The sequence below is a fragment of the Crassostrea angulata genome, chromosome 6, assembly GCF_025612915.1.
Source record: "Crassostrea angulata isolate pt1a10 chromosome 6, ASM2561291v2, whole genome shotgun sequence".
NCBI classification, from domain to species: Eukaryota; Metazoa; Mollusca; class Bivalvia; order Ostreida; family Ostreidae; genus Magallana; species Magallana angulata.
This window is the reverse complement of record NC_069116.1, coordinates 45,245,197-45,268,556: the sequence shown is the minus strand read 5'-3', so window position 1 is coordinate 45,268,556 and position 23,360 is coordinate 45,245,197. Positions and strand designations below refer to the sequence as shown.

Sequence of the window (23,360 nt, the reverse complement as noted above, 5' to 3'; positions counted from 1 at the left end):
AAATTGAACGGGTCCTACCACCAATACTGTGAATTTGTGTTTAACAACGTATTTTTTGCGATGTCCGTTGGCAAAATGAACACAGTAAGCGGGGAAAAAATGTTATGATTTAATTCATAATTGACATAAACATTAAAAAATCATAATAGATTCCAAGAAATGTTCTTTGTCAAAGCAACTGTCATATCCATGTTTTAAAAATTCACATCAAAATTTGTCTAAAAAGCTTCGGCTTCTTAACAAACTCAGGACTAGTCATTAAATAACCGGCAAGATGCAAGACTAGCTGATATTTATTACCTGTTGAAATTCTAATGTTTATTAAAAACAAATCATTGAAAATAACGATGTTCAAAACGTGAAAACCTACTGGAAACTAATATATTATACAATTGATAGTAAATTGTAATACTGATGAAATTCACATATACATGTGAATTTAATATAAATTTCAAAGGGAAATGAACATTGAAGGCTTAATAAATGAATATCCAAGTCGATCAAAAAAAATCTCTAAGTGATGCTGCTCTCTAAAATTATCACAAAAATGAAATTCTGGCGAACGTTTGAGCAGGTTAGAACTTATTTATAATATATTTGAAAGCTACATGTGGGCCATCTTCACTAATAGTCAAAGGTTTAAGATCCGCTCAACTATCAGCGAGGAGTGGATCGGTTCGGTAAACTCTTTGCTTGTAGGTAATATGGAAGTTAAGAAACCATTTAAAGTTTTAAGATCTACCTACATACAAGTTTACGTAAATATTAAACTGGAAGATTTGAAATATTGAATATGTTTGATATAAATTCAAATATTTTGAATACTTTTTAGATATCAAATATGGATTTTACATTAATACAATAAAAAACTTCTTTTATAGGTACAGTTTACTATTACATTGTATAATATTCTATATTATATACCTATTTACTGGCTATGTAAACAATAGCAAGTTAATTATTGTCTGCAGAAACAGCAACTGTTTCACCAAGCAAAGTACAAACATGTGTGTTTGTAAAAAAAACCTGAAATGCACAATTGCAAATCTTGGGCAATAATTCTTTCAATAAGTATACAGCAAGAAAATGATTAGCTTAATAGTGATGTATATATTTTAGTCTCCATTGATTTGTACAGGTAAGAAAGAAAGTGTTAAGAACACTAACTATTCATAATTAATTAATGAAATATAAAATATGACTATGATGTAAAATAATAACCAGTACAAATTATTATGCATTTAAAATGACCACAGACTAGTTTGTTATTCCTTAGTTATAAAGTTCACCTTAAATTGTCAGCCATTTTCTAAGAAAAAGGACTTGCATACACTTTATAAAACCATTCACGCATATAATGTTATACAATTGTGAGTTTATCCCGTTTTGAATGTTTGGCATACGGATGACCAGAAGTAATTAATCTGTTTTACTAATCAGAGGTTGTTACAGAAACATTGCATTACATGTACCTGGTATGTACATAATATACTATTCAAACATATGTTACATTTATTTTAAAAAAAAAACATCCACAAAATTGGCAAACAATTCTTCAGCATCATAAAAATCACAGGGACCAAGCCCGCTTTAACATGTATTTCAGTGTAATCATTTATGGTTACATTAAAATTAATGTTAAAACGGGCTTGGTCCCTGTGATAAAAATATGGTAAAATTAATTTTATTACATGGAAAACCATTCAATTGACAATATACAATAATTGTCAAAGGTGATGATGCTATCAGATATCTTTTTTTCCCCTCTCAAATGAATAGTAAATAAATCATCAAAAAAATAAAATTTCTGCAATATTTAGAACACTTCCAATCACTAGAATAGTCTAATCAGAACAAGTACATGTACCATAAACAATATAAAAATACCCACACAAAGAAAGCTGTATTGGATACAATACCTAATCCAATTGATTTGAAATATGCAACAAGCATGAATAGCATTTAGCACTAATAAGTCACTAAAAAAGTGAAACTCCAGTTTTTAAAAAAAAACAACATATCACCTATTAAGTAATTAACACATAAAAAAGAACCGCATGTGTATTCAGACTTCATCTGTTTGTAACAAAATGTTTTTGACTGTATTTTACTGGTTTAGAGACAACCTGAAGTCAATGAGAAGTCTAATTGGATTTCAAAATTCTAACACCAAGAACTGCATATGAACACATATACCACATATACTGTAGATTCCTTATTTAACACATGTACTTAATTCCGCAATTCAACCTTTTTTGCCTTAAATTGCAAGAATATCAAATCGTGAGGCCATAGTTTCTTTTATTAGTTATCATCTGTCTGAAAAATAAAGGTGAGATGTGCTTCTAATGATTTTATGCGGATATTAATTCCTCGTGTTTAATTAGGAATCTTTAGTAGAGGTGTATAATAGATCATGAAATTTTGCTGCAATGTAGCATACTTTCTTATCATCATTGGCAAATTAATTTTTCTGTAACATTTTGTACATAAAACTAATCACAAAATCGATGTGTACTGAAGATAATATCCTTTCAGTTATTAATTAAATAAAAAACCAAAACATATATTCTCAAAAAATGAACAAATCTCCAATAGAATTTCCTGCTGCAGAGAACTGAAGTAGGTGTATACAGTATGATATTCATAGTACATGTCTTACATGCACAATATACCTTTTAACAACATATCAATGTTTTGGGCTCTGGCAAACAAACTGTATTAAAAAAGGAAAAATGCTGAAAATTAGCCATGACTGGTAGATAAATGATACATATAACCCTCCTGATTGTCTAAAAAACAAAAGTACACACCAATTCAATATAACATACAAAAAACTCCCAAGACTGCAAGTTTAAATCATTTTCAATAGAGACAACTCAGAACACAATAACAAGATAAAAACAAGCATGTACATTATACAAATCTGGTTATCAAAATTTATAACATGTACAGTGTACATGTTTATACCATTCTATTCAATAAAGAATTAATAATAAATTCATAACCACAAATCGAAAGATTTTAAATTGAATCAATTAACTGAACTAAAGATAATGATATAGGCCTAATTATCCTTTTGGATGTTTTTCACTATAATTCTAAAAAGACCATAAGATTCAGTCTTAAAAATTCTCCAATCAAATAACTAACAGAAATAAACATATTATGGTTTGTTTTTCAACTATACAGAGAAAAATTCAATATTTAATAATTTGTAAGTTTATTAACAATGTATTCATCTAAAAACAATTTGTAACCTTTCAATGTTGATGGAATGCTTTTTCGTATTTACATAAATGGAAACGTTAGACGTTTTTCAATATGAAAATAATAAAATTGTAAGAATAAACCGATCTAATGATATATAATCATATTTGCTTGCCTAAACTAAATATACACCATAACTAATGGGAATGTTCTTGAAATTCATGTATATATAAAATATTGACACTTAATATGTAAATACTTATTATGCAATATAAATTATTCACTTCAATCCCCAATTTGGCAATTTTTAAACACTGAGGATTCCTAATCGAATGCAAGAAATTACCGCTGACAGTAATATTCGCATCAAATCATGAGAAGTAACCATCACAAATATAAAATGTTAACTGAAACATCCACACTCACTGTTCTATTTTCTCACAATCTGATGCAAAACAGCGGTAACCTGGTACACATGTATTGTATATATCTATTTATATTAAAATACGGAATCTACACTAAAGAACACAATTATGAAGATATGTGCACCAAGTACTGCTGAATTTGTCATTTCTCAAGGTATACAAAAAATCGTTGCAGTGACATTGTTTATACACGCATTCTAAACAGGAGGTCAGGTGTGTACTTAGCACAAAACTTGACTTTCATTGCTGTATTGTCATTATTTCACAGAAAAATGCCCGCACTGTAGAGATCACCTGTGATCTCTTTTACTTTAACTTTTGATTTGTCTTTTAGACAGTTTGGAACTCATTAATTAACTCTCTAAGTTCAGAAATCATTTACATGTAAAAGAAAAAAATTATTATCATTGAATTATAATTATTATTAAAATTAATTAGAAAATTAGATTGTGTCTTAACTACTAAGCTTTTAAAAATATTTTTTCATACACTATAACTCAGGAGGCTCCATAATCTAACTAGTACCATAATGAATCTTAATCAACTCATTCTCCTAGTAAACAAATTGTTCCCATAACTTTGTATGTCTAGGACGAATTACAAGATCTTCACATTTTTGCAAGAGAATATAAGGGATAGTAATCCAAAATTAGGGTTAAAACCAACACAATTCTCCATTCACAATGAATGAACAAAGATGGCCAATTATTGATCCAATCAATGCGAAGGGCTTCCCAGAAGATTTCTCTTGATGGTAAGGAGCGGTGTCTCATCAGGGGTATTATGGTGGATTTCGTTGTACCCTTTCTTGTACTTGCTGACATGGGGACCCCAATCTTCAGAGGGCTGAGTAAGCTTGTGCAGCCTCTGAAATTTTGTGACAATACTTATAATATCATTAATTACAACTGTATACAGGGAAATATTCGCCTCCGTTTTATTTTCACTCCTTTTGCACTCATTGTTAGCGGGCGAATTTAAGCCTGGGCGAATTCCAATGTCTCAAATTATCTCTTTTTCAACACAACTTTGTTTGGGCAAATTCACAACACAACTTTGTTTGAGGGAATTCAAATACAAATAAAAAAGTGCTTGGAATTTCCAAATCACACCAGCATATCAATGGTATTGTAGATACTGATGTTTAAAATACTGAAGTTCAACAATACAAAACATGTGCATTAATCAACCTACCTGCAGGAATGTCCCATCTACCTTCCTGAAGTAATACACGGCCGTTACGGGAAGGGGTATCAGTGGAACGAGAGAGAGGAGGAATCCAATCACACGGGCATGGACAGGGTAAGTGTAGCCCTCATATGTGGGAGGCTGGTAGTTTGTCAGGGTCAGGATGAAAGCTGCCTGTGACAGAAAATCAAACAATGAGAGAGAGAGAGAGAGAGACAAGGAGAGAGACAGAAAGAGAATGAGGGTATATTGAGTTGAGAGAGAGAGAGAGAGAGAGAAAATGAGGGTATACATACCAACATAGCAAGAGGAGTTACGATGCACCAACAGAAGCGAATCACTACATTGACTTCTGTTCCTAGCATCAATTTCACATCTTTACTAAATCTATCAGCACCTGTGTTTGAAAAAATGATAAAAACTATTTAAAGTTGTCTTTGATTGGAGAAATCATAGAAATATTATAATTCTACTAGATTCGCATTTGAAAATATTAATATTATGATATATCCTGTGATATCCTATAATCACCATAAATCCAGCCCACAATGACACACTCTAGGAATGAGGTCAAGGTCACACACAATGAGGCTGCATACCAATCAACAATTTGGAAATAATACATCCCTCCCTAAAATGTTAAAGACATGCTTTAACATTACGCATTTCAACATATATAAAAAACCACATTATGAAAAAGGTTTGACATACATGTACTAGAAACCAAGTGATGTAAAAAACAAAACAATCATTGCCCTGTCATTTCGTATCAACAATATTTACACACTACTAAACATGACAAAGTGAATACAATCAGTTTTCCTCACTTAATTCTGACTAACCGATACGTTTGATGTTTATGAACAAGTGTCTACCATGTCCACTGATTATAAATGAGGTTCTTGTCTTAAGTTACTTACATTTGTACTGAAAGGTATACCCAATACAAAAAGGACAGCACACAGCGCAGCTGTTAAAAGAGTTTTCCGCTTTCCCCCAGAGAAATACTGAGGAAACGCATCAGCCAGGCCACTGGACACTGTCTCAAAGGTTCCAAACTTGGCAAAAGAGTAAAGAAAAATCAAGATGTACATGTCTGCACAACATGAAAGAAACAGGTAGTTAAGCACAGTAATCAACGAAAACATCACAGTAACTATGCTTTCAATAATATCTTTAGTGGATTTACTGAATATGACATTTTCAAGATACGTACATGTAATTTCAAGGCCAAAGATTCTATCAATACAAAATGTTATTATATACCGTATATCCGTTTTTTTTTTCGAGTGTCACAAAATTTGTGAAAATGGTTAAAACCTGTAACATTTTTAATTTGCTTTAGTCATTTTTTTGCAATTAAAAAGTTTCTTATTGTAAATGATACAATATATTATCTATGCGTATTCAATTATTTGCGATTTAAGGTAGCTCCATACTCGTAAAATTCTCTGAGGAAAGTTGAAAAACCGAACTGATTTCGATTTAATAGACTTAAATGTCATCAATTGTTAGAAAAAATATACATGTCATCACACTTTTTGAGATGCCAGATAAACATAAACTAAAGCATATTTTAGCATTAGAAAAATGCATTTTTTTCTGTCAAAAGTAAAATCTTGTAGGCAGAAATTTGTTTTTCTTGTTTAATTTTAATGTCAACTTTATCAGAAAACTAAAATTACAAAAATATTTTAAAATTAATCGTTGGAATAAGAAAAACTATAGCATTTAGACATACAACTGAGAGAAAAGTCAGAAAAGAGTTATTTCCCCTTTGCATAGATAAAATATATAAAAATTTGGAAATTTAGTATAAAATTAAGTGCAAAAATATCTTTAACCTACCAGTAATTCTAATTACATCCATGTGATTATATTCACATAAAATAAATAAAACTATCTTGCACAATTTTTAAAGAATTCAAAGTTTTACAAAAAAGTGTGACATCACAGAACACTGGATCTACTTTAAAGGAGAATGCGAAAAAAGCAAAAATTAGATCATCGCAAAAATTACTGGATATTCCGTATTGCACTTTAATATACATGTAATTTCATGGATCATCTCAACAACAAAATCCACAGAATTTGGTATTCAAAAAATATTAATGAAACCACAATATACCAATATTAAGAACATATTAACACTATATGTAGAGATATTATTAAGTAAAAAAAAATATTCCATTCTCCAAGCAAATTAGATAAAAAAATTTTGACTGAATAAAGGTAATTTTCATCATGGTATTCTGTTGCACTGTTGGCGTATTAACATTTGTTTTTGCTGCATCCTTATACACTTCCATCAACAAATAAATTTTTTCACTGGAAATAAAACTGAGAAGGAATTCTGGGAAAATATGTTGCTGTAACATGTCTATCATGACCAACCAGGTGTTCTTTTTTTTGTAAAATTGTTCTCAGCTTATCTCCAATTCACATAAGTCATTATGCTACATGTATATCAAAAGTTATCATTTACTTGGGGTTTTTTTCACAGCACAATTACTCCAAAACCTACAAGAGTGAGTGACATTAAACATAATTATAATTATCTTTGGACAGCCTTGCATCAACATGATACTGTAAATGTATTACATCTAGAATGTACAATATTTGGCAGAAATTAGTTTTTGAACAAGTTGGCGTTGATTTGAATTAGCGCATTTCTGAATGAGACTATTCTCACAGGGGCCAAGCCCGTTTTAACATTAATTTCAATGTAACCATAAATAAAGAAAGGGGTCGAACTCTGACCCAAATAAAAAACTACCAGCTCGCTTCAAAAGCCTAATAAATCAATTAATTTTTAAAACACTCGCAATATGCATGTATTTTTCAGAAAAGTAATGTCTGAGATACACTCATGCCGAATTTCAAGTTGATGGGTCTTAAAATAGCGGAGATATACGTCATTATTCTCTCGAAGTCGCCAGTTTATTTTTACTTGAACATTTACCTGTCCAGGGCTCACGATGGGATTTTGCCTCTGACAACAGCAGTAGTGCAACAAGTCGAGAAACATTCGCACTAATCTTTGAAAATCTCAAATCAAGCGCATGCTTCTTACATCCTTAAATTCCGATAAAATTCCTTAAATACTCTCCAAACTGAACTTTTATTCTGCAGCCACATCAACTTCTGACCAGACCGGCCATTGTGATAGCTAATGTTTAACTCAATTTCATTGGTTAATATTCCTGATGGTCCAATCAGAATCAGTCTTTCTCGAAGACGTCAAAATGGCTGGCCCTGTCAGAAGTCAATGTGGTTGCAGAATAAAAGTTCGTTATGAAGAGTATTTAAGGAATTTTATCGGAGTTTTTGTATGTAAGTAGCGTGCATTTAATATAAGATTTTAAAAGATTAGTGCGAAGGTTTCTCGACTTGTTGCAATACTGCTGTTTTCAGAGGCAAAATCCCATCGTGAGCCCTGGACCGGTAAATGTCCGAGTAAAAATAAACTGGCGACTTCGAGAGAATAATTACGTATATCTCCGCTATTTTAAGACCCATCAACCAGGGTTGGAAATAAGAGCCCGCCCGACCGCCCGAGACGGTCTGTTTCTTAGACGGGCGGGGGCGAAACTTCAAAAGACAGCTCGGCAGGCGGGCTAATTTTAATAGCCAGTTCCTAGTTAAAATATTTACCTCATTCACAAAAAGTACAGACAATGTCAATTGTTAGGTTTCGTTGAGAATTAGGTAAGCTCTACAGGTTGTAAACTATTCGCTCATTGGTCTGAATGATTGTTATAGCCAACCAGTGTTCGCAATACAATTTTGTTTGGCACTATTGCAATAGAAACAACATGCTAGATGATGCGCAATTTTTGAGTTTTTTAAATCAAGTACAAGCATTTTCATCCCCTGTGCAAGTTATTGACATTAGAAAATCAAGTTTCCTTGTATTTTTACAAAAGCGGAAAAATTAAGCGTTTTAACCGTTTTTATCTCATTGGCAATATAGCCCTGTCACTGGCAGAAAACACCTCAAAACAAACGAAAATTTTGGAATTATTTTGCTTTGACCATATTTTGGACCCACAGAAAAATAGTGTTGTGAGACCAAAACACAATAAGCAGTTAAATGGAGTGCATCTGACCGAATAAATAAATTTTTATCACATTTATTTACAGTTGTTTTAATTTAATCCATTTCAATATTTGATATCATATTATTGTCAATCTTTGAAATTGTTTAGAAATTTAAGTTCATGATTATGACATTGTTAACTGGCTTCTAAAAGAGGGTTTATAATTATATACATGTAGATGAATAGTTTAATTTTTTAAGCATGTTAAAGCTGCTTGGTCCGATTTTATATCAAATTTTATGCACGCTTTTAAACGATGGCTATGCTTAGTATACGTGTAATAATAGACATTGCAGTAGTTTTACCCGTCATTTATGCCAAATTTCAATGAAGAAAAATACGTACAAAATTTGCTAACAAAACAAACCACTTTAAAAGGTACCGCATTATTTCGGCTCATGTTAAATTTCACCCCTGACGACGAGACGGGTACGGTTGTATTACGACTTTGACATCGCTTTAAATAAAGGTCGAAATGATCAGACAAATTACAAATAAACATGTGTACGTTTTGTTCGCTAATATTTCCAAAGTCTGCTTTCTTTACAATCGATGCATAGCATGCGGGTTGTATAACCCCAATTAATCATTCGGGGGACGAAACCAAGCGGTTTCCTTTTCTAAATATTCCCGTGATGCATTTTGGTTTGTTTTTTCGTTTGCCCAAAGAGAAATTATTTTTATTTACTTTGAATATTTCTAACTTTGAAAGGATACTGATTCTGCTGGTGTAAATAGGAGAAAGTCCATAACTTTCTAAGATAAATGATCTGTATGGAAAAAAATTTGATACTGTAATTACAAAAAAATCGGACCAAGCAGCTTTAAACTTAATAATAAGCATTCTTTGGGTTATGTTTAGATATGGTTTTAAATACTTGTAAAAGTTAAAAATTTCGAGGGGCTTGTGTTACGTATGTAAATATTAAGCTTTATGTATATACACATGTAGTTTATTCATAATAATGAACATTTTTATCAGGACTGGCAGATTTTGGGCAGGGCTGGTAACTTTTTAAAGTAGCCAGCCCTGTGGCTGGCTGCTATTTATGGTGAATTTCCAACCCTGCATCAACTTGAAATTCGGCATGAGTGTATCTCAGACATTACTTTTCTGAAAAATACATGCATATTGCGGGTGTTTTAAAAAATAATTGATTTATTAGGCTTTTGAAGCGAGCTGGTAGCTTTTTATTTGGGTCAGAGTTCGACCCCTTTCTTTATTTATGGTTACATTGAAATTAATGTTAAAACGGGCTTGGCCCCTGTGACTATTCTTATACATAATATATACATTGCATTTAGCAATGTACTTGATTTAGCAGAAGCCAAAAGCATTAAATAGAATACACAGCAAATTGTAGTACGTTTACAGTATCTCTGGAAACAGTTGATACTGGCAGTACTTTGATTATGCTCTGAGCTTACCTGACTGTCTATGCCCAGGGTCAGTAACATCAGAAAGAAGAGCACAGCCCATAGGTGAGGGAAGGGCAGGGTCAACATGGCCTCCGGGTACACAACAAGGGCCAGACCAGGGCCTGCAAAAGATTACATGTACATGTACATACAGATTGTCCTCCAAGTTGACATCAAGTTTACGCTTTCTTTTTGGTTATATAAAACATAAAATTTATGTAGTGCATCAAAACATTTTGGTTTTATTGATGAGCTTATAGCTGTAGTTAAATGTATGTGTATAACCTTTTGACATTAAAAAATCACTGAATAAAACATACAAGGAGATTGTACATGTATATTGTATTATTATGATGATAACCATTGACAATGACTTTGAAAAAAAGGGTTTGGTTTTTATTGAACTCATTAGTTGAATGGTTGATACAACCATTGTCTACATACATGTATCATATTGGTCAAATGTTTTTATTAAAAAGTGTAACAAACACAACTATATTGCACTGAAATTGTATCTAAAAATATGCATACTAAAAGCGAGAATTGAGTTATTGCCCTTTATACAGAGCATCCCTCATTTTACCAAGGAATCTGAGTCATTAAGGAGGCTGGATGGTCAACAAATTAACCATCAGATCTGTCTTGAACTTTGACATATACATATGGTATGATATTAATGCCAATAAACTAACATTTAGTGAAGAAAAATACCAAATATACTGGTTTTTAAAGCAATATGAGCTGCAATTTTCATGCTGAAATTATTTTTCACAAAAATGTTATTTTCTACTAAAATGACAAAAAATATCATGGTTTATTAATTTCTGTTAGCCTTAATTTTGTTGGAAAAGCTGTTAAGAAGCCTTAATTGAAGCAAACTTGAATTATTGTCATCCTGTACAAAAATTGATCTGCTATATATTCCTTAGAAGAGAAATCTTTCTTCTGACAAAAATAAATGATTTTTTAAAATCTTATGTATCATAAAATACTAGCAGGGTTTTGCAGCAAAAAAAATTCTTAAAAATACAGCTCATATTGCTTTAATCACTTTCTATATCTCTGTAAAGAGCTTTTCTTATTAAGGAAATTGAATAGTCTGAAAATGGTCATGACCACCAAGCCCTCTTCAAGAACAAGTTACCTGAATCAGCCATGTCACTAATCTTTAAGCCCGTCATTGCTGCTAAATGCCCCAACAATGCAAAAATGACAAAGCCAGCATAAAAACTGGTCAGTCCATCAGCCAAACTGCCAATGATAGCATCCCTGTAATAGAAGATCATAGATCAAAATCCAACTGCACACCTCAACAAAACTATGGTATGTACTGGTCTCTACCATAATCATCTAAGTAGGAGTTGTTGTGCATAACATATCTTGTAAATGATTATTAAGGTGAGGAAGGTGATATTGTTAATTTACAAATCTTACTTGGTCAAACTTGCTTGATAGATATAAAAAGTTACCAGTATCTTTTTTGAAATACAATTTCACAATTTAAACTCTGATATAAGCTCCTATTTATTTACATGTATTCATAGAAATGGAAAAAATTGTTTTGGCCACTAAAAATTGCTACAACCTACGAAAGATGAAGCACAGCTATAGTCAAAAACAGGTAGCATTAATAGATTACCTGACATATTCAGGTGACCAGAAAATTTCTTCTTGACCTGATAAAGCATCTGTATACATTATAAAATACAGTCAAACTTCGATATCTCAAACTAGATGGAACTCTTTAAAAACTCAGAGATATTCAAGTATTCGAGATATTGAGGGTAAAATACTAGAAAATAAATGGTAGGGACTTACAAATCACTTTGACATATCCACTGTATTTAAGATATCAGTGTTTGAGATATCATAGTTCAACTGTATAAAATTGGAGCAGGTATATTCACTACTAAAGTTAAAACTTTACCTGAAACAATTGTTGTTGAATTTATTATAACTGGACATAGTGATCAGTCCACCCCATGCTGGGCCCAGAGAGTAAAACACCTGGATCCCTGCCTCTAGCCATACCTGTGCAGAACAGGAGTTGATTCTCATCATTATCAACAGGTAGTTTAAGCAAGAGGCCCATAGGCCTCAGCAAACACCCGAATACAGTCATATGCAATAATGACCTTAAAGCTACTCAACTGAGTTGCATAACAAAGTATTATTCTGTCAATATGCTCTATTCTTTATTAAATTCTTGTGTATATAAATATGTATCCATTGTTCCCTGCATCAAAACAGTTCTCGCCATACATAATCAGCCACCTGTTGACTTGTCGCGTGGTCAATGTTTGTTTAAGAATTTCCGTTGAAGCATGCACTTGTCTGGTGTTGGACTTCTCGGGTTAATCGAGTGTTTGAAAATTTATCAATTACGATGATTTGATTGAAAAGTATTTCCATTGTACGTATTCCATTATGAATTATTGTTTTCCAAATAAAATATGAAAATGAAAATTGGCACGATAATAATAATCGAGGAGGTCTAATATGCTTCAAAGAATTGAAAATTTTGCAAGAATAGATGATTAAGACCTACTGCATTAAATACTAAAATTAATTTTCAACAATGTCCTCCAAATTGGATGTTGCCTATTCCAGCCAATTTTTTCAGAACCACCCTCTGCCGGATTGGACAAGTTTGACTGTATTTCATTATTTCTGTTGGCAGTGTAAATCCATGACAAGTTTTTAACAAAGGATTAATAAATAAAGAGTTGATATGTGATACATTTTAGAGATCGCGATATGACAAAATTGAATGCCAAGGAAAATTTTATTCGGTTTAAAAACAACAAAATTTTGACCCAACGAAAATATGTGCTTCTACAGTATTTGAGTTACCTGAAAGTCAGTCAGTCTGGAGAAGTCGGGGGTGAGGTAATGCCTAATGCCCTCCATCGATCCCTCCAGCATCAGGCCCCTGATTAAGAAGGTTGTCAGTAAGATGTAGGGCAGCACTGCTGTCACATACACAACCTGTGCAAACAGTTAAAATTTATAATACTAACAGGTAATCAACCAACTGTAATTTCAGGCAATATATTACAAGTGTTTCCATCATTTTGATTCTTTTATTCAGCAAATTATCATCTGAATTTTCAAAATTTATTCAAAGTAAAATTTTGGCACTACCACTTATGATATTTTTGAGAGAAAAAATATAAAAAGATTAAGCAAAACAAATATCATTCATGCTAAATATAATACAGTTTACAGTAGTTGAGCTTATGTTTCAAAACAAAGAGTTGAGAATCATAAACACTTCTGCTTCAATTGTAGTCAATATATCAGTGTTTAAGATGCCAAACTTCACTGTATGTAGTGTGCCTTACTTTTCCAACTGATTTGACCCCTTTCATTAGACAGAGGAAAACTAGAACCCAGGCTACAAGGAGGCCAACAATAAGATGTGGCTCCACAGAACCAGCCTCATCAAATCCTTCCGATATCCTTAGCACCCTCCTCCTGTAAAAAAAAAAATCAACTCATTGAGAAATGAAATCTTTCATCTCTGTAAAACGATTGTAGAATTTGTAGTGATGAAAGTGTAGGATAATATTAATATACCAGATAATTTGTTGCAAAAAATGATTTGCAAATTAAAAATGCTACACATTTTCCCCATTTTCGCAAATTTTGTGACACGCGAAATAAACCGGATATACGGTATTTTTATTGTGGACACTGAAACTTTTCCTGTTGTTGTTTTACATTAATTTGGTTGTTGCTCTTGTATTTCAATGTCAGGCTAGTAAATTATAAATTATCAATGAAAAAACAAGATGTGTTTGTGTAGCACAATGTTCACTGAAATTAAATTTGAATGCTAACCTCTAAACTGACCTTGACCCTCAATGACATTGATTTCTGACCTATTTGAACGATCTTTGGGACATAACAGCACCTATTCCAAACCAGCCATATACCTTTAACTTAACTACATCATATTTATTTTGACATTGAAAAAATTTGAACTATCTGCATATTGAAAACTAAATAAAATTATCAAAGAATAGACTTACTGCCAGAATTCTTTCGCAGCTGTGGTTGCATTCTTCTTGATCCCTGTTTCACTGGCTAGACTAATGTTATATACGGAGGAGCTATTTGAAGTGATATTTTGCACTATTGTGTTTGTGACATTGTTAAAGTCTTTGATCCTAGACTCAATGCAATGGGCAGTGTTCCAGCTCTCCGAACAGTCAGACCATGGGAGGGGGTGATAGAAAGAATTGACGAGGTAGTATAGGACCCAGGCCAGAACAGTGATGTAATACCATGACATCATTGCTGACACAGTGACCATCAAAAATCCCAACCCTGAAAAACAATGTATACAGGACTAACAGAAACAGAGCAACTATACATGACACTTGCAGATAAATAAAGTTCTCTGCATGCATACACATTAAAATGTGCTGACTGCATGGATATGATTTACCGTAACAGTCATTTACAGATGTTTGATTTTACTAATAATGTCATATTTGACAAGAACAATAACACCACAACAGCAATTTACAATAGTCCAATGATTTCTAATATGAATATGCTTACCTTTAAACAATGGACATAGCTTCCATACAAATATGGAACTTACCCCTGAGAACTGTCCTAAACACAGTTCCAGGAAATACAGGGGTATTCCACAGAAAATCAGGAAGAAGAAAAACGGAATCAAGAAGGCACCTATCAATTCAAATTAATGCAGAAATGAATGTTTTAAATTAGTTGTTTACATTTTACACAACCTATGTAGAATGAATATGAAACTACAGTCCCAAAAACGTTCTACTTTCCAATTTTTCCATGCGCTCAAAGTCTGCTCAGTGTGCTCACCGTGTATTCACTCGCACTCTCCGCTCCATTCCGTTTGCGCATATTGTTTACCGTGCATTTAAAAAGCATTCACCTTGCACTCACTGTTTGTTCAGCGTTCACTTATCGTTCAGTCCCTCTTCGTTCATTTTCATTCGAAAACTCCAAAGTACATTTCACGTCAAAAACATCATTTTTATCAGAATTTTTTTGGTAGAATTTAATGAACCGGTACATATTCTTGAGCAAGTCTGTACAAGTAGATACACAAAAAAAACCTGTTTTTGTTTTTGTTTTTTTGTACTTCAATATTACCGTTGCATGTTTTTTTTTAACAGTGTAAGTTGACAGTGCTGTACTTCTCCGGCGCTCACCGTTGGCTCAGAGTGCGGTCACTGTTTGCTCAGAATACACTTAGCGTGTGCTCACCGCTCACTCACTGTTCAATTTGGAAAGTAGAACGTTTCAGGGAATGTATCAAATTCTAATAAAAGTTCTTGATTCATCATTTAAGTACATTATGTACTGTATGTTCCTATTTTTAGCTAAGTCTTGCATCAAATGTGAGAATTCCAAATCGCAAATACAGAATTGCGATCATAATATCATTTTTGATGCTGCTTTAAATATATGGCTATAAGGCATCTACATGCAGTTTCTTATTTGGTTTTTGTACATGCACTCTTAAAAAATTAAAGCGAGATTGCAAGCTCTGTCCTCACAATTTTACATGGGCAATAATTCCTGGCATATAATTAGTAATCTACTGTAGGTACCATATTATAAACATAAATTTTAAATCTCATACATAGAGTCACAACAAGTCTAGAGAAAAACCCTTATCACCTCCACCATTTCTAATGCACAGGTAAGGAAACCTCCAGATGTTAGAAACGCCCACCGAATAGCCAATCACTGACAAGAGAAAGTCCAGTTTGTGGCTCCAGGTACCCCGGTGGTAGTCCCCTTCCGAGGATGAGCTGGAACTATCCGACTCTTCCAATTTCCCTTCCTCCTGCATCTCCATTGGAGGTTGTTTTGCCAATCCATTTGTTTTGCGCATCTGAAAAACAAGAATAAATAAGGGCTTAAAACGCCACATATCAAATAAAAGACAAAGTTTAATAATCGAGTCAGTGTTTGCACACAGCTTCATCGCCATAATAGGTAAATGCTTATGTACATGTATGGATAATCTTGGTGGATATAATTAAAAAACAATACAAATTAAATTCAGAAAGGTTTCAACAATGCAAAATTAATTCAATTTCTTTCATTGTTACAATTTATGTTACATGTAAATGTAAAGCATTAATCACAAGTCTATATGTATGCCATTTGTATGTAGAGGAAACTGAATTTGTGGGTCATCAAATTCAGCCTCCTGAATCCTGAGAGTCAGATTGAAGCAGATATAAATCCAAGGTTAAAAAAGAATTCTTCAAATGTTTACGGTGTTACTTTTAAGAGTATAAACTGAAAAGCTATCTGCTAGCTGACTCTGACTCGTATTAAATTTTTGTAGTTTTATTTATCGTTAAAAACCAATAATGAAGCTTTAAAATATAGATAACTTAAAATGTAAACTAACTTCATCATAAATAAGTTTTTGTACATTTTTTTCTCCCTCTATTCAACAACTGTTACATCTCATATTCTTAAGTCAAAAATCATATGACTACAATTCCTATAACTAATATAAACATGGTGTTAAAAAATTCCAATTGAAGTGTTTTCAAATTTTACCTGGACTATTAAAGTTCGAAGCAGTCAACAAGGATCAAGGATATATATCCAAATAAAAACTCAGTCCTTAACTAAAAGGATTTATTTTGCGAAACAAAAACTTTCTCCTGCTACTGACACAGGAACACCTTTGGTGTTTGGCAAGAACACAACCTACGCAGCTCGTTTTTTATGGCTGAGTCTGGATCCTGACAATTTTTTTTCCCCCACATGCAGAGCCTTCACCTTGCTTTCCCACTAAAAGAGTGATGGCAATTACCCTAAAACGTAACCTAATTTACCACACATTGACAATCTGAGGTTTATGGGACAGCTAGCTGGAAAGCGAGGGGCAAATATAAGGTTGTAAATACTCTTATAGACTAGTAGATACATGTACTAATCTCAAGGAGCCCATGGGCCTCAACACTCGCCTGATTATAACAATAACACAAACCCCATGAATTCTTTAAATAAGTGGTCATAATGTTTGAATAATTATTGAACATAAAAAAGACATAATTAATATGATAATACATGAAAAAGTGTGTCTGAATGGGGGAGGGGGGGGGGGGGGGGGGGTAAAGTGTAGCAAAAACCTACAATATAAAGTTACATTTTTTACTGATCAAAGAGCCCCCCATCCCCTGTCCCTTTTAAAAAAAATTCTTGGCCCATGTTGCTGGGATTGTCAATATCTCAATTTCAAGTAGCGTTCCCCTCTTTTAATAGGTAGTGCCCATTAAATAAGATGAAACATTGTACCTGATGGTTTTAAAGAAGAAACACATAATTTTCAAAACTGAACATTATTTCCTCTGGTGACTGACAAACAATAAGAGCACTGTATATAATTAGATCATCCAAAGAAACAGATAATGTAAAAGTTTCAACCAACAGAAAAAAAAACCACAGAGGGCTATCAAGTCATCTGAATAAACTGATGTGTACCAGTTAATTTTAGAACCCACCGAACATTAATTGACAAACAGAAAGCAATATAGGTCTCCACTGATCAATTACAGTGACCTATATAAGAAGTTTGGAATAGATGATGTTTTCTTTTCTTGGCACTGTGAGTTGGATAGCAGCTAGAGACAGAGAAACAAAAGATCTATTGACTTAAATTTGTTCATTCTTTTATACAATTGAACAATTAATACTCAAATAATATTTATCATGATTATTATTATTCACTGAAAGTTTAGGACCAAAAAGCATGTTCTCAGAATTCCTCTTCAAATATGCGCATGGTAAATGGAAAACATCTGCAGCATTATGATGAATAGACTAGATTGAAAAGTACATTAACATGTATAGACTCATTATATTATGCTTGATCATGCAACGTACTGGTAAACGCAGATAGTGACTACATACAGTTCACTATGATCCCTTCTGATAAGTTATGACAGTTTTGTATGTGTGTTTCTATGCAGTTCCTACATAATACATAGACTACAACCTCGTAACAGTGATAATATGACATCTCAAATCATATTTTATAATTATTGGCTGCTTACAACCTCTCTCTCTCTCTCTCTCTCTCTCTCAATTACAGACATGTTGGTATTTAGTACATAATGTGACTTGTATAGAAAATGCACCTTTATATTTTTGTACAACTCTTCATAACCTATAAAGAAATATAATCATTCTCTGAATTCAATAGCATTCGATACATGTAGTCTAGATATATAAAATCAGGGCAATGAGCTTTGCATATGCAATACTGCCTATCATAATTTTTTATATCCTCTGTGCATGTGTACAATTATGGCCCTACAAATGCAAGAAAATTGTTAGGTATATATACATAATGATGGGGTAAAAAAAAATTGAATCACCTATGGCATGTGTAGTGAAAGTAAACTCTATTTTAACAAGAGCTTGGAAATTGGGTAGTTGTGTAAAATAGCACAGTGACATAGGCCTGTTAATTTCATTGTGGGCCACTCTGTCATGGCTCTTTGAAATCGACAAGATTTTTCTGGCTTTTGAGCGAAGACTACGCATATTTATTTCGCTTGAAACCAGCATCATTTTAACTTGTTTTGACACAAGAAATAGATCGTTACATCCTACTGAAAGTCCAAGGTCTTGTTAAAATGGTTCCAACTACTTCAATCATTACTAACTGCAAACACCTCCCACCCCCCAAATTAAATGATTACTATAAAAAAAATTATGAGTGTAATATAAAACTCCATACCTTTAATTCAGCTTATAAGAATGACCTAGACCTCCATTTTGGATAAGTTTTCACAAAGAAATGCAAAACAAGACGATAAGGTCAATGACTGATAAGTTAAAGATCAGTAAACACAATCAGGGAGATTACTCATTTAAGACACAAGAAATTGTTTTCAAGTGTTCAAAATTCCTTGCAAAGTAGATCAAGAAATACATTCATAGACTAGGCCATGCTTGAATATCTTATAAAAGTACATGTATAAATAAATACCATTTATATCAATAAGGAACATAAGCAGATACACAACAGTCAAGACCAGTACATACTGCATATATTCTAAGTATAAACTTACATGTTCATTATGGTACGTAAAACTTCTGAACAAATTGTTTGCTTGTCTTGAACTGTATAATTAATTTCTTCAATAGTACAGATCGATTGTTTCTTCAATGATAAAAAAAATTTCTCTCTCTTTCTCCCCTCTTTCTCTCTCTCTCACTTTCTCTCTCTCTCTCTCTCTCTCTCTCTCTCTCTCTCTCTCTCTCTCTCTCTCTCTCAGAAAAGCATGTGATACATATAGTCTAGATACACAAAAATCATGGCAATGAGCACTCTGACATTCAGTTTATTTCTTCAAAACTGCCTATAATAATAAATTTTTATATCCTCAGTGCATGAGTGTGAACATGTACAAGTGTGGCCCTTCAAATGCACGAAAAAATTTCAAGTACATGTATATATATATATATATATACATTCTGCCACAGAAAAAAAGTTCCCTTGATTAAACTTTTACATTCAATGCTGACAAGCAGCCGCTGTCTGGGAGCAAAAAAAAACCAGAATTCATTTTATAATTAACAGACAAAATCACCAATAGGCAAAATAAATCTCCATCCTTAAAAACCATTTGTTAAAGCTATGAATGGCATACATGTATCTAAGCTGATAAAAATTTAATTAATTAGAATTTTAAATAAATGTTTATTTCAGTGTAACGTGTGTGTGCACTGGTATATACAGTATCGATTAGACCCAACCTATCAGAAAGTAGACCCTAACTAAATCCTGGGTTTACTTTTGGGCTTTGCTTGGTGTTTACTCCAGGTTTGTTAGACCTATAGATATAACCCTCAGTAAACCCGTAGATCCCTAAAAGTAGACTTAATTGTGTATTAGGAATATATAAAGGTCAGGGTCTACAGGCAGAAGGATGGTAAGATAAAAGACAGGTCTGTTTTAAACTTCAGTGCATAAAGTACCGTAGACCCCAAAAGCAAACCCTAAATAAACCCAAAGTAAACCCTGAGTGGACCCCAAAGTAAATTCGGAGTGGAAACAAAGTAAACCCGAGTGGATGCAAATCTTTAAAAAGCAGAACCCCAAAAGAAAACTTAGGGTTTAGTTGGGGTTTGCTCTAGTGTAATTTTGGGTCTGGTCAGCACTGTGTACATATATATGTAAAACTCCAAATTCCGATGGTCATGCCAAAGTCCGATGGTAATGGCATTTTGTCCAATGGTCATGTCAAAGTCTAACTGATGGTCTTCATCAAAGACTGATGGTCTGTTGGTGATACGAACGCCAAAGTCTGATGGTGATGGAATACCAATTACGTTTGTGAGGTCAGGTCATGCTGATGTCATATTATACAATTATTTAATGCTTGAGCAGTCAATAGACCCGAATATTTTTCCCGAGGTGCAGGGAACAGCTCAGTATCATCTATTGCCCGAGGCCAATGGCCAAGGGTAATAGATCATACTGAGCTGTTCCCTGCACCAAGGGAAAAAATTCTGGTCTATTGAATGTTCAAGCATTAAATAATTGTTTTATTACCTAATTCCTTTTTTAGTTTTCTGGGTTAACAATTTGAATATTGCAGATGGTTTTCATGCCATTATGCAATATTCTAAGATTTTTTTCATCTTTTACATGCACCAAACCTGTTGCATGCATTAAAACATCTCCACTTAATATTAGTTTACACAAAGAAGGGGGAGTCTTCAACCCATTAGATTTTAAATAGTCTTTTACCTTATATGAGGCTTTAAAACTGTTGACTATTTGATACTCCGTATTGATAACATTGAATTTGGTTTCACAAAGTACCAAGAACAGCGTCTATGTAAAGGAATACATGTATACATTCCCTAAGAACTATTGAAAGGATGAAACATCAACATACACGCGTTCTGAAATACGTTGCCGGTCAAATAGATTGCAGTCTATTGACCGGCGGTCCAATAGATTGAAGTCTATTGACCGGCGGCCTAATAGATCGTAGTCTATTGACCGGTAGTTCACAATAGACGCAAATATTTAATTTGTAATAAAACAACAAAATCCCTTTGATTAGGTAATAAAGGTAACCTCATACTAGACAATTCAAAATCAACAAGATGAAAGCCGCAGCTTGGCTGTGCGGACCATCGACAGATATGCTTTTGATGTATAAAAAGTAAGCCTTACAATCCCAGTCTGAAGCAACATTTGTCCATTTGAGGCGATGCTTAAAAGATTGTAAATCAATGGCTTTTAACATTTATCATAATTTTAAGTGTGCATGTATCTCAAGATATGGAATTCATTTTGGCTGCAATTCTTCTGTCTTTACTTGTTGGACAAGGGTCTGTTATGACCATATTCTTTCCTGATGTATGGTTGTACTTATATTACGGTAGTTTGTAGAATTTATGCCTTTTCTAGGAAAAGGTGCTTTTAAAGTTATGTGCACATTTTTTTTTTTCACACGACCAGTCGGGCTAGCTAGTACACAGACATTTTACCCCGACCGGACCTATCATTTACTAGACAAAGTCGGTCGGACGTGCCTTAGTGTCAAACCCTGATGATCACTTTTGGGCGCAGTTTTTCAGGAAAATGTTTATTATAAGAAACAGACAAAAGATCATAATTATCATACAACTCATATTTGCACAAATGACCATCAAAAAGTTATATAATATCCTTAATATTAATTATAGATAGTTTAAACATTGCAGCTTTTAAACACTTTTAAGCCAAATATATATTTCGAATCCATTGTTTGGGTAACTGCATGTCGACTATTTTGTGTGCAATGAGTCGTGGGTAAGAATAATTTAAATTCTTCTCATTGTCCTGTATTACCAATTATGTTGTTTGCCTTAATCCTTTATATTTCATTCAAGAAGTAACTGTGTGTCTGTGTGGTCATGAATACATAATGCCTTAAAATGTTTAAAACTCTAATTTTAAAATAAATGCAAAGTCTAATTTGAAAGAGATATTGTACTGGTCCTGTATATTAAACTGGTAATATACGACATACGTGCATCCCTGATTCAAGGGCCCCAGATTCAATCCCTGCATGGTCTGAGGCTATTTAAGTCATCATAGCTAAATAATGACAATGTGTCGGACTTGTTGAAGTAAATTTACCTTTAGGCCTATACAAAGAACTTGGTCTGTTCGTATCCCTCCCATACTGCGTAAACAATGCTCAGAATTACATGTATATCGAATTTGTTTACAACTTTACTTTCGCAATATGCAGCACATGCAATTTCCGATCCCGACTCAATACAATATGAAGTGTAAAATTACAATCTCTTATTTTTATGAAAATAGTTATTTTCATAATTTTGGTGAGTTTTTCCTTTATTCGGCGAACGTGTAACATGCCTATGGTATGACAGTAACATTGTGGATTGCCGAAATGCAAAACTAAGTTTGAAACGACCCCTATCTTTGCATCTTTATCAACAAGACGCTTCAACAGGTGCCGTTAAAACCGTTCCCAAACAAAACCGTCCCCATATCCCTATATTTTTTTTTTTTACCCCATTATGGATTATCTTTCAAAACCACTCTTAACCTTTGCTGGTCATTTAATCTGTTGGCAATTTTCTATTTTAATGTTCGTGTCCGGAATGTTTTTGTTATTCTGTGTTAAATGATACTGATCAATCCACAATTTTACCGTATTGGATTAAAGGTTGCTCTATACAAGACCACAAAACATATACCTATCAAACATAAAAAGACGACAGTGATACCATAGGTATTTTAAAAGAATTTTTGAATGATTTTTCGTGTTTCTGTAAAAGAATTTTTAAAAAGTTAACTATTAACAAATTCAGAGAATTTTTTTGTCATATGAAGGACATATGAAAAAATATAACACTTCATAACACTCAAAAAAAATTTCATTGCAAATTGTTTAGTATTTCCCTAAAACATAATTTTTCATATAAAAAATTAGTCCGTTGACAAATCATCTGAAAA

The 23,360-nt window shown here is 33.0% G+C and overlaps 1 protein-coding gene across 2 annotated transcripts; it reads right to left on the bottom strand.

The window, feature by feature from the left end:
• Positions 1-95: 95 nt before the first annotated feature.
• On the bottom strand, positions 96-22,707 carry LOC128188038 (sodium- and chloride-dependent GABA transporter 2-like). 2 transcript variants are annotated; one of them, XM_052858817.1, is made up of 14 exons: positions 22,515-22,707; positions 16,019-16,235; positions 14,912-15,043; positions 14,377-14,674; positions 13,687-13,819; positions 13,196-13,330; positions 12,270-12,373; positions 11,487-11,611; positions 10,352-10,464; positions 5,744-5,881; positions 5,355-5,454; positions 5,120-5,220; positions 4,830-4,997; positions 96-4,502 (listed from the first exon to the last, which is right to left on the bottom strand). In XM_052858817.1, the coding sequence occupies exons 1-14, from the start codon at positions 22,557-22,559 to the stop codon at positions 4,353-4,355; spliced, it is 1,959 nt and encodes a 652-aa protein (XP_052714777.1). In that variant the 5' UTR covers positions 22,560-22,707; the 3' UTR covers positions 96-4,352. The 2 variants fall into 2 exon arrangements, with proteins under 2 accessions (XP_052714777.1, XP_052714778.1); XM_052858818.1 differs by lacking the exon at positions 22,515-22,707 and adding an exon at positions 16,919-17,246.
• Between the last annotated feature and the right edge of the window lie 653 nt (positions 22,708-23,360).

What these genes read in the sequence shown, in the direction of transcription:
- LOC128188038 (XM_052858817.1), bottom strand. Translation starts at nt 22,559, where the DNA reads ATGGGAGGGATACGAACAGACCAAGTTCTTTGTATAGGCCTAAAG. An exon ending in CCCTGGGCATAGACAGTCAG is followed by an intron (nt 5,882 to 10,351) that starts GTAAGCTCAGAG and finishes TCTTTTGCCAAG; the next exon opens with TTTGGAACCTTTGAGACAGT. An exon ending in GTATACCTTTCAGTACAAAT is followed by an intron (nt 5,455 to 5,743) that starts GTAAGTAACTTA and finishes TTAACATTTTAG; the next exon opens with GGAGGGATGTATTATTTCCA.